This window comes from Uloborus diversus, chromosome 6 (genome assembly GCF_026930045.1).
Source record: "Uloborus diversus isolate 005 chromosome 6, Udiv.v.3.1, whole genome shotgun sequence".
NCBI classification, from domain to species: Eukaryota; Metazoa; Arthropoda; class Arachnida; order Araneae; family Uloboridae; genus Uloborus; species Uloborus diversus.
Genome location: NC_072736.1, coordinates 23,499,695 through 23,512,934, shown reverse-complemented (window position 1 = coordinate 23,512,934; position 13,240 = coordinate 23,499,695). Strand labels below are relative to the sequence as shown.

At 34.9% G+C, this 13,240-nt stretch overlaps 1 protein-coding gene across 1 annotated transcript in view; it reads left to right on the top strand.

Moving 5' to 3' along the window:
* The window catches only part of LOC129225091 (kielin/chordin-like protein), a 268,146-nt gene that overhangs the window by 253,411 nt on the left and 1,495 nt on the right, over positions 1-13,240 (top strand). The window contains exon 16 of the mRNA XM_054859646.1: positions 2,262-2,378. Within this exon, the coding sequence (XP_054715621.1) occupies positions 2,262-2,378 (117 nt within the window). The remainder of the gene's footprint in view (positions 1-2,261; positions 2,379-13,240) is intronic.

The following is a 13,240-nucleotide window of genomic DNA, read 5'->3' as shown; positions in this document are numbered from 1 at the left end:
TGATCTAATAGGACCACTACCAGAATCTGAAGGAAAGAATTACTGCTTAACGGTAATTGATAGGGCAACGCGATGGCCAGAAGCATATTCTATTTGTGATATGACAGCACCAACTGTCGCTAAGACGTTGATGTCTGAATGGATTTCAAGATTTGGTTGTCCAGAAAAAATTACATCAGATCAAGGTCGTCAATTTGAGTCTGAGCTATTTCGACAATTAACTCGATTCATTGGTGCCGAAAAGATAAGAACTTCACCATACCATCCTCAATCAAATGGTCTTATTGAGAACTGGCATCGACCATTAAAATGTGCTTTAAAAGCTCGACGAAATGAAAAATGGACCGAAGTTCTTCCCACCATACTCCTAGGATTCCGTGCAGCAATTAAAACGGATCTGAATGTTTCACCAGCCGAACTTGTTTATGGAACTTCACTTCGACTTCCAGGAGATTTTTTTCGATGAACATTCGGTTATAAAAAGCCCTGAAACTGTGATACAGAAGCTAAGAGATATATTTCACGATTTTGCTCCTTCACCGACAAAATCACATTCTAATATTAAGCCTTTCGTATCACAAGACTTAAAAACTTGCACCCATGTTTTTATCAGAAATGATGGGGTGCGGAAAAGTCTTCAGCCGCCATACAATGGACCTTATGCAGTCATCAAGCGCGGCGTGAAAGTGTTCAAAGTAATGATAAAAGGCAAAAATGTCACTGTGTCTGTAGACAGGCTAAAACCAGCATTTCTGTCTGCTGACAAGGACAATGTTAACCAACCAAAAGAAGAAATGCGTAAAAAAGATGAAGAAACTTCATATAGGACAAAATATGGACGAACAGTTCACTTCCCAAAGAATTATGGACATGTCATTCGTGGTTAATGCGTGACTTTCGGCAACGCATTTATTATCATCATTACTGGGAAGGGGGTACTGAAGTGCCCTTCTCAGTCAAATTTATTACCACGTAATGATAATTCTCTAGTATTATATTTTCATCCATATTTTTAATGTCTTTTAATTCTTAAATTTAATTATTTTATTTCTATTTAACACAAACTGCCGAATGGCAACACGTAATTAAAAAAAGTGAAAAAGACGCACGAGATCGTGTTCCACGAATTTGGTCTTGAGAAAATAAAAATGACGACTTCTTGAAGTATATGTGATGTAAATAAAGTTTTGTCGATTTTTATAAAATAATGGAGTCAAATTCTTATACAAAATTAGGGTGTTGTTATAAACCTTCACAACACTCTCACGTTTTTTGAACCCAGAGGTGTAGATGACGATGTTTTGGCCAATGAACATCCCTCAAAAGATATCAATAGCGCAAGATAGAGACAATAAGACATTTCAAAGGAATTCGCCAAATTATTTCACACTATAGATAAATTGAAAACAAGCTAAAGCAAATATATGAGTCATTTAATGATTTTTTCCACGAATCCGTTTTTACGAGCACTCGTATATATAACGAGCAAATATCGTGGTCCCGTCTCTCTCGCTATAAACGAGTTCAACTGTATAACTCGAAAGTTTAAGTTGGTCTGTTGGGATTTCGAGTTATAGAGGAATGACTGCCTTATCAGGGTTGTAGAGTCAGAGTCGGAGTGATATTGGAATAAAGGAGTCGGAGTCGGGAGTCACAGGTTTAATGTTTCAAGATTTGGAGTCGAAGCTGGACTTTACCTCCGAACTCCTTAGCCCTGTGCCTTATCATTAACTTAGATATACCGGGCGATCCAAACGTCAGGAGCAACTTCGAAAATGAATAATTTGAATACGAATAAAGATGAAAAGATGCTGTTTGCACTAAACGAATGGAAAAGAAGCCAGATTTTGTCTGGCAACAAACCAAAAATAGTTCTGTTGGCGACCAACAGATGGCGCTGTTGGATTTCTGATCTAGAATCATGCGAAGCAACAAATAATATAAAAAGCAGCATGGTAGTCGAAGCTAATGTGCATCGAAATGCTGTCCATAGTTGAGAAAGCCCGTTTAGTTAAACTATATCATAAGAATTATGGAGAAATGAAAAGCTACAGCGCCATCTGATGAAAACAGAATTTTTTTTTTTTTTTTTTTTTTGCCACATAAAACCCGGCTTATTTTCAATTCGTTCAGTGCAACCCGCATCTTTTCGTCTTCATTCGTTTTCGAATTATTCATTTTTAAAGTTGGTCCCGACTTTTGGATCAGCCTGTATTTCAATCGAAGAAACTGCAACTAATAAAATATATTTTCCGTTACAGGTTTTGATCCTTTAATACACGGAGTTCAATGCACTCCACCGCAATGTGACGAACCAGAATGCAAAATTGATTATACCGGAATTCCTTGTCCAGACTGTGTATGTGACGGTAACAAAGGTAAAGTTCTACCACCGAATATCTTTGAAATTTTGAGAAAAATGAGTTAAGCATTTGGAAGAAATTGATCTTTTGACTTCCCCGAAACTTTTACTTCAAGCTTTTTAGTTTATTTTTGACGGAATGAAAGTGTTCTTTAAAGCATTTTTACGCATCATCATGTCATATGTTGACAATTCTGTACCTCAGAGCCAGACTAACATAAGTCATATAATCTTTACTTCACAGGAAAGCTGAAAAACGGTCGTTTGGTGCATACAAAGGACGGGACTCGAGCTCTTTTAACACTGGTTAAATTTTTACAAAGGATTATTATTCTTACTATTTCTTTCTTTTTTTTTTTTTTTTTTGACTTCTTTTTACAAAAAAAGGAAGTACGGTCGAGTTCTGACTTACGCGAGGGATGCGTTCCAAGACCCCTCGCGTAAGTCGAAATTTCGCGTTGTGGGAAAGGGTATGTGTAAAAACTTTTATAAACATAACCAATCATTTTAGACACTTGTAAACACCACCTTAAACAGTTAAAAACCTTTTCTTAACTATACATTACTGTTTCTTTCATAAAAAACTGAATTTTTATTTGTATTAAAAAAAAAACCACTTTTTATTCGACATAAAATACTGCTACGATGCACAAAAACAATGATCAATGGGAAAGAAAGACATAAAATAAACCAGTACCGTACGTACAACATGGAAACAAATACCCTATAGTTGTACTGTACAGTTGATTCAGTAATGATATTTCTAACTTAAAATAAAAAAAATTTGAAAAAAAAAAAAATAGAACCGACTTCAAAATTGCTCTAAAAAGTGAAAAATAATTTTATTCTTTAAACACCATCGATAATACTTTTAAACATAATTTTTGAAGTTGGCGCAAAAACGATCGATAAAATCATTCACAGCCATAACTCAACTACAAGTATAAATTTAACCACGTCCAGTTTCTTCACTACCACATGCATTACGCATTGATGACAGCATATTTGAGTAACGATATAAATGTTTCGTTCCTAAGTTTGGATGATTTTTTGATAAAAATATGAACGAAGCATGGTTACAATGGATTTTACTTTATGTTTTTGCGCCAACTTCAAAATTATGTTTAAAAGTATTATCGATGGTGTTTAAAGAATAAAATTATTTTTCACTTTTTAGAGCAATTTTGAAGTCGGTTCTATTTTTTTTTTCAAAATTTTTTTATTTCATTCTTTTTAGTGTAAATGTAGATATTTCAGTAAAAGTAAGAAGTTACCTAGTAAGAAGTGCGGCTCTATATCTCTGTATTTCTTTAGAAAAGCCTTTATTCAAAATCATCATTACAATTACTATTAATGTTACAGTTATTTGGCACCAAACTTTTATGACAATGGGTTTCATATTGTCGCGTAGAGATGAAGATAGCGAAGACAATGTGAAAGTCAAATGAAGCGAATACTCGTTAGTCTCAACTCGAGATCTTTATTCAGAACCACGAATGAACGTTACATCTCCTTATATGCAACTTGAAAAAGTACTGGAACTTTCCTGACTTGAAAAGATACAGAAATTAATAGAACATTCGAGAAAATACGGGAAACAGTAGAAACGAAATTTTAGTAAAATTCACTTTATCTTAGTCGGGATTTTAACCCCGGTCGCTCGTGTAGGAGACGAGAATTCTACCACTGAACCACCGTTATCCACGGATGCCAGGTGCGAACTTCGCTACAATATCATTTTAATCATTTAATAGGGAAATTTACTGTTTTTTGCTCATAACTTTTTTTTCTAAAAAACAAATATGGTCAAACAAAGTAATGGGACCTAAGTTGAGCGATCCTCTATCCATTAAAAAAAGAATCATCAAAATCGGTTCACTAGGTGAGACGCTATGAGTGGACAAACAAAAAAAAAAAACATACATACGGTATGAACTGATAACCGCCTCCTTTTTGAAGTCGGTTAAAAAGTGAAAATGATGATGATTTATGCTGCGTGATCAAACCGTTATTCCAATATACATTTTAAATACAGTTGCTTCATTGGTTCTTTTATAAAGTTTCCATCTATGGCATTACCCCTCTTAGTCGGGGGGCTACGGGGGAAGAAACTGCATTTTTGTGATAAAATTTTGAAACTTGGCATGTTTGTAGACATTATATATACAAATATTTTAGGAAGGGGAGGCATTCCAAAGTCCCCCCCCCAAAAACCCCCCTAGCGGCCATTTTTGGTCCAAAACCAAAAATGGCGATTTTATTTTTTTTTAAATTTATTTTAATTTTTTAAATCATTGATTGTATCACTCCATAGATGTTAATTATATTTTTTACCGTTTAAAACTCCATTAAACGTCTAATTTGAGAAATAACTTCAAAAAAGTGTTTTTTTTTTAAACTCGATATTTTTAAACTATAAATTCTCAGACGTGAATTTTCCACCCTCATAACATAATTACTGGTTTCTGAATTTAAATATACATTTAATTAGGGTTGTATCAAAGTAGGGTTCCAGTTATCCGAACTCTAATTGCCCGAATTGTCCAATTATCCGACCATGATGCACCTCGTTTTTTATGACTGAGCGCGTATAATTGAAACTATTTCGAAAGGGTATAAGAGAATAAGGACTTGAAGGAAAATGGGTGAAATTAATGTCAAGACAACACATTTCTAATAGAAGCAAATTTAAAATTTGAATTCTAAATTCCTTCTTATTACTATTATTACTGTTGTTGCTGTTGTTAATTCTCCGTTACCCGATTGATCACTAGTAAGCTTTTACTCATTTTATGAGAAAAAAACATACCTATAGTGTATATAATAAAATGTCTCTAACTACTTCTTACAAAAAGATTCACATCGGTGCAATGAAGACACTTGACAGAGAAGTTTTTATAACTTAAAAATCTGAGAAAGAAAGCACCATCTCCCAATGTTCAAATTTTGGAGCACCGTATTAAAGCTGAGGCTTTTGATGTTAATGTTGAAGAGATCACAGCTTTCAACGAACTTTAATATTTTTACTGAAATTTTGAAGGAGTTGATTCTGTGTTTTCATTTTCGCATTTTATCGCTATACTAAACGATGTACATATACTTTTTAGTAACTATGCTCGATGGTAACCAGTTTTCGTAAAAGATCTTCTTTAATCCACAAACCTTCCAGACGTACACAAAGGCATCAAAGAAGGAATGTTTGTTGTAAAAAAAAAACAATGAACGTTCTGCAATTAAATTGGACCATGCTTACAAGCAAAACAATGCGGTGGTGAAAGGAAACGGGGATGTAAATGGTCTATCACAAATCCAACTGCGTTAAGAAGATGGACGTTGGTTGGTCTTAAAGTTACCGATTAAGTTACACATTTTGAAAAGTTACACCTCGAATCGTTTAAAGAAACGCTGTATACGCGCAATGAAGAAATGTTAAGTTTCCAAAGCCTGTTGTCAAGAGAGGTTTTGATGAGTCAGGCATGGAGCCAAAATAGCTGAACATGGAAATCCATTTTTAAAAACATCGAAAGACTTGTACTCATTAGAGACGAATATAGCAGTAGAGAAAGAATACGTGGATCTACTCATGAAAATTGGTCAAGTTGGGAGAAAAACAGTTACATCAAATTCATAGAGAAAAGAATCGTGACTCAAAAGGCACTTCATATTTACGGGTAGAAAAAAAAAAATTTTTTAGTCTTTCATTTTTACAGAAAAACCAGTAAATATGTTTAAACTGTAAATACTGCAATGGAAAATGCTATGTATCTGTGTAAATTACTAGTAAATTCAAATGTTTTAAATTACCGTCTGTATAATCATTGCACGTATCACTTACTCAGATCTTTTTGTAGTTTTAATTGTAATTTTTGTAATAGTGAGTTATATTTCAATAAATAATAATTTTATTAATAATAACAATATTGTTGGCTTTATTAACATAGCACAATTTCTTATTGCAGTAATTAATGTTAGACCTCTTACATCGTTTAAGACATAGAACAAATGCTTCAAATCGTCTAATGAGAAAAGAAAAAACTTAAAATTTGTTTTAAAGCTTTTAAAAGTAAGTTTTGGAGTTCTATAAACAAAATATACGTGCCCCCCCCCTCCTCCCCTCATTTTGTTAGTGCAAATAGGAATGTGAGTGAAACTTCCAAAAAATTACGAAAAAAGTGTTTGAAGTTCTCTCTTTTTTTTTTTTGCCGATAATGAAAATTGATTTCGTTTTAACTAATCAAGATATTTTATTCATTCTTAAATAACAATTCAAATGTTTGTTTCAAGTTTTGAAAAATTACTAGCTTTGTTGATGATTCTTTATTTTTAGTTTTATTCTTAGTTTTGTAATCAGTTTTTATCAGTAAATTTTAAAACATATGTTCGGATTTTCTAATGTTTCGGATTTCGGGGGTTCGGATTACTGGGTTCTACTATGAATGAATTGATTTTTTTAAACATAGAGCTTTAAAATGCATAAAAAGAAACATTTTTCAAACAACCCCTTCAGAAATGTTAAAGGCTTTAGTTAGTTTAAGTTTCGTTTAAAAAAATCGAAGTTTTTGAAATTATTATGTAAATTAGGAGATTAAGACATATTTTGATGGCTTTTCACCCTTTAGTAAGCACAATAGAACTCACAAAAGAAGATACAGTGGGTGTTTTACTAAAAATAAAAAGTAAAAGTTGTTTTGTATTTTTGACCAAAAATGGCCGCCAGGGGGGGGGGGTTGGGGGAGATTTTAAAATGCCTCCCCTTCTGAAAATGTTTGTAAGGACATTGTCTACATGCATGCCAAGTTTCATGCTTTTATCACAAAATGCAGTTTTCGGCTATATTTTCTACCATAGCCCCTCTACTATCTTCCTGGTTTGTTTAATTTACAATAAAGAGCAGCTTCCATTTTCATAATTTTTGCATTTTACTTAGATACTATTACTCGGTGAACTTTTATGGATTTCCTTTTCTTGACTTTTATTTGTACGTATGGAAGATTCACTTATACCGTCATACCTAATTGTTGTGCTACCCTATGAAGCATTTTTTGGTTCAGCTTCAGGTTTTCGAGAAGCTTCACCTTTTCTTTAATTTCCAGAAACATTCTTTTTTTCTTTCTATCTTCACCAACTTTAGATGAAACAGCGCTCTCAGGTGTCGTTATATTTCGTTAACTTTCGCATTTAGAATGAAAAAAAATAATGGAAAATGAGAAGTTGTTATTTGTATAAGCAATAAAAGACTAGTACGGTGTGGGTACTTCTGCTCTCAGTGATGCTAAAGGGATGAAGGTCCATTCTCGAAAGAAACTTACACACCGTTGTTCCCTGCCGAAAATTTTCATGTTGTGGGTGAGGAATTCGCGCTAGCTCAAAAATACTTTCCTGTTGAAAAAACCGACTTGTAGCCATTTCGCGTAAGTCGGATCGCGTTGTAACGGAAGTCGACTGTATTGTATTCGCGAAAAAAAATTTCACTCAAAAATCGACCTTAATTTCCATTTTACTCACCCCCGAATGAATGTTGAGGTTTTTTTTTTTTTTTTTTCGACTCGACCACACGTGGATAAGGGCCTAAAAACGTATAGACACGCGAAATATCCATTTTCACGATTTCCGAGTTAATTACAACGAGTTTTCTCATGACGTCTGTATGTACGTATGTGTGTGCATATGTGTGTAAGTGTGTATGTATCTCGCCTAACTCAAGAACGGTATGTCCTAGAAAGTTGAAATTTGGTACGTAGACTCCTAGTGAGGTCTAATTGTTCACCTCCTCTTTTGGTTGCATTCGGGTGTTTCTAAATGGATCTTTTGCCCTTTTTTGGGGGGAAGTCATTGTTAATTTCGATGTAAACTCAAGTGGTGTTGTAATTTGGCGAACACTTGGCGATATATCGCCGTTTTGTCTCCAACTTGGCGATTTTTTAAAAAAATTTCTTATTTTATTTGATTTCAATTTGGCCTCTGTTGGTGATATTTAGAGAGCAAACTATTGAATCACATTAAAACTCCCAGTAATGGGGAAATGACATTAAAAGGAAGTCACACATGTGAAGCACACATCAGCTCGTTTGATTACCTTTACACAGCTCGGTACGGAATAGGATTCTACACTACATTTAATGCACTAATAAACAGAAAATCTCAATTTTTGGACTTACGCTTGTCTCGCTCTGAGGTACAGACTTTTAATTAATGTTTTTATTAAAATTAAGCAGTAGGTCAAACGAAATTTGGAAACGGAGATAAGGTAACATTTTTTTAGTCAAATGTAATTCCTAAAAACATAAATAAAGTAAAATATTAAGATATAACTAAAATTTTAAACTAAAGTTCAACTCCAGGGTTACTGTTGCACTAATCGCCCTATAATTGCTCCAAGTATGTTCTATTCTTGGTTCATTGCACGAGTTTTATGAAAAACACGGACTCTACTGTTAGGCATGCAATAAAAATTTAAAGATTTCCATAAACAATATATTGAAGCATCCAGTAGAAAGTCGCCTGTCAAGGTATGACGGATGAAAATTGCTCCTCTTCTTTGACATTTTCACGAAGCAATTGCCTGCTTGGTGATATTTTGATAGTTGAAATTTGAACCCTAACTCCAGTGGATGAACCCTAAGCTCCAGTAGATAGCGTTCATAGTTGACCGCTGTCCTCTTTTTCATTCTTCATTCGCCTAAAATGACCCAGTCTTACCAGTAAAACAGTTAAGTTACCGATCGAGTTCAGCCTTGTCCCAATAAAGCCTTTCCCTGCATTACCAAACACATTATCAAATTATCTTGCCGTGGCGCGAGTTTCATTGTTGAAACACGCGCGTTACTAGATCATTGGCTATTACTGTCTGACCACGGATTGTATGGAAACGCAAATATCTGGTTTACTCGGGGAAATGGACGCATCTATTATTTTCAAAGCTGTCAGAATCTACAGAAGTATATTAGCCTCTAAATTAAGCAGAGTCTCATTCAAGTGAGCGGAACACGAGAATCAAATTTTTATTTTTCCTCCTCATTCAGATGGACTCGTCTTGGCTGGACGTTTGCCAATTCCATACAATCCGTGGTCAAACAGTATATATATGAGGGTTTCATTTGCTCAGTAACGGACGAATATCATAAGATTCAGTCGTATTGTCATGGATGATATGGAATTGGCAAAACGTCCAGTTAAGACTAGTCTATCTGGTTGAGGGATGGGGGTAGAGAATAAAAATTTGATGCGTGTTCTTCGTCATTTTAATCTGACTTTGCTAGGATCACAGACATCTGCAAAAGCTACCCGTCCCTAAAAACCAATAGATGCGTCCATTTCCACCTGTAAGACCAGATCTTCTCCTTTATATCGTATCTGTGGTCAGACTGTATGTCCGTTACTAAGGGGCCATTCATTAATTGCATTAGGGTCCCGAGAGTGAGAGGGGGTTGGAAAAATTTCTACATACACTTACTTTGGGGGCGGGGGTCAAACCCAATTCTTACGTAATGTCTTCCAAGTCGGTATTTTACATTAGAAATTGCGCGGTCAAGGAAATTATATTCCATGATACACTACCTTTTCGTTTTCTGTACTACTAATGATTAAAAAAAGGTTGTTGTAATGAGAAATCAATAGTTTATTTTTTCTTTCAAACTTAAAATGGTTGTTTCTTACAAAGTTTGAACAATATACTGTACAACTGTATAATCTAGTTATCAATTTCTATGTCTATCCAATTAACCTTTATAAGGCTTCAAAATGCAGAATTTTATATCCATTTTGCAAAATTTCCTCCGGAGGAGAAACCCCCGGCCCCCTAAAATTGGGGATATTCTATTTCCCACTTAAAAGGGAGAAATGCGTCACTCTCTTGATAACAGCTCATGAAAACACACATTGATGAAAACGACATACAAAAAAATAAAGCATGCACTTATGCAGCACAGGAAACAGACAAAAACAAGGCAGTGGGGAGCAATAAAAATGTTGCTAAAAAAAAATCCTGCCCCCCCCCAGGAACTCAGTTCTAAATCCGCCTATGGCGCCATCTGTTGAGGAATATTGTAACTAATTTGGAAAGTTTGTCTGTCTGAAAATTTACTGTTGTCCCAAGCATAATGCAACAAACGGAAAAAATAACGCTCCTTTTTATTGATTTTTCAAATATATCAGTCATTTTTGGAACACCCCGTATATTCTGAACCTTAGTGGATTCCTTTTATATATATATATGTATAATATATATATATATATATATATATATATATATATATATAATATAGCAATATAAGGATGGAACAAGAAAGAAATTTTTTTTTTAAGAACGAAAAAGTGAAAATATCCCAAAATACCCTGGGGCCTCATCAGGGGATACTCCCCAAGGGTAAGGAAAAACCATGAGATGTTTCGTCAACTGAACCTAACCAACAGAACTAACAGAACCAACTCGCTTATTGAACTGAGTAGTGAACAAGGCCGTATCCAGAAATTTTTTTCGGGAGGGGCCCGGATTAGCACATTGCCCTAACACACACACACATATAGTATATATAGACACACCAAACGCATAAAAATGTTAACATAGAAGACTTTTTTTCTCGATTTTTAATGATTCCACTGTTTGGACTGTTGTTAATTTAATTTCTTATTATTTTTCTTATTCACCTTGTAGTAGTAAGGATAACAGGAGAGTGTCGCTTTAAGTTGGATGTAGAACATCCTTAATTTCAGGGGGTCCGGAGGTTTTTCCCCCGAGAAATTTTTGAAAAAAAAAATCTATATTTTGAGCCTTATATTAGGTAATTGAGACTACAAAAATATGAAAAAAAAAATACTGAATACTGAATTCGGCATTAAATAAATGCAAGACAAGAAACATATCAGTCACAAAAATGATCTTGAAAATTATGCTACAAAAACGCGAGAATCGTGATTTTTGCATTTTTTACTCAGGATGTATCAAGGAGCTGAATTTGGCACATCTTGGTAACAAGATACTCGCCTAATCGGAAACTAGGGTCCAAGCCTTTGGGGAGTTCCCGGCTCGAAATCAGTACAGTGTCAGTTTTATAAGAGTTTTAGGGGAAGGAGGGCAGGATCGTGCACAGAGGGGAGAAGGGACACCTGTTGGCCCGGGCCCGAGCTTAAACGGGGCCCAATATTTTTATACCTAGGGCTGAAAATATGGGTAAACAATATGGGGGGGGGGCCAAAAAAGCATTTGTGACAGCCCCAAAATTTCTGTGCACGCCTCTGGAGGAGGAAGTGCACAAAAGTCAGTTCGGTAGACTTGAAAAGTCTACCGAACTGACAAAGAGCCTGCCTTGACCCTGGACTGCCCTGAATTGAATTGGGAAAGAGAGCAGGAACTCCTAATTAAAGGTCTAAATTTCAAGTGTGCCTTGCAGCTAATGAGAACTAGAACTGTTTTTTCTGTATTTCTTCAAAATATTTTAAATTTTGAATAGAAGCAAAATTAAGAATTAAAAAAAAAAATTGTTATTTTCCTTTTCTGGCAATAGGAGTTTAAAAAAAGGAAGAAAAACCTTCTTCTGTTTTACGGTACAAAACATTTCGGGTTTCGGGGGGGGGGGGCGGGCACGTCAGCCCCCCCCCCCCTCTGGATATGGCCTTGGTAGTGAAGTTCATTTTCGTTGACTTGTCCAGATTATAAATACAGTATATGTTAGTGTTTCTCTCTCTCTCTCTCTCTCTCTCTCTCTATATATATATATATATATATATATATATATATATATTTATTTATATTTTTTTTAATTTATTTATTTTTTTTTTTAATTTATTTTTTTGTGCAACATTTCCAGAAATTTATAATATTGTTAAAAATGTAGCATTTGGTACTTGGCAGTAAAAGCTAGCTGACCCGTGCACAGCTTTCGCGCTTGACAGCGATAATTCTAAAACCCGGTCTTTTAGAATGGTAATTTTTCGAAAAGCAGCCACAGTGTGAACGGTATAATTACTTTTCGCCGATGTCAGTGAAAAAGGAAATAAAAATGCGTTATTTTTCTAGTTTTATCAAGATATTAGGGAAACGCCAAACATGGGGAGTTGGGTGGTTCAAACATACATGTAAAAAAAATGTTTCTCCTAGATTACAGGAAACTCCTCAATATTTTTAGACTTGTGGATAGCAATATACTGGAAGAATTTTAGCTTCTATTTCAACTGAAAGAGGGTGCTCAACCCCCTCCTCTAAACTTCATAAGTATGGGGAGGGAGGTTACACAAATACATTGAACTAAAAAAACAATGCTGCTGCGAAAAAATAATTATTTACAAAAAAATTGCTGGGGAAATTAATGTTTCTAAATTTGTGACATTTTCTATGCTACGGCTAATTTTAAAAAAGGGGTCATTGAGCACCCTCTTAGAATTTGAGTAAGAAGCTAAAACTTTAACAGCTAAATGCTATTAGTAAGTCTACAAAAATAGGGGGTGTCCTGGACTCTAGCTGAAAAAAGTTTTTTTGAACCACCCTAATGGGGAGACTAGTAGTTAAAGCAGCAATTAGGGACCGGATGCAAAAATGAACCGGTATTAGAAAAGTGAGGCAAAACTTAAATTTAACTGAAAAAACTGCAAAACTTCAAGGGGGTCCACAGCATGATCCGGAAAAAATGTGATCTGCAAAAAATTTGACTGCATGTGGCCCCATTTGTGTAACTCTTAAAATAAGATTTTGAGGTACAAGTTCTTTTCGTAGCCGCTGTGGTGCCTGTTCCGATTGGCTTCTGAAAATTAACATTTTTCATTCGTTCCTTAACTTTTGGGAGTGAGTGTATACGAAACTACCGAACTGCTAATTCATTGATGGGATTTGCTCATTTACTGGTCCTAAGGCCCCTAAGGGTTCTAACTGGTCCGTGGTAATAA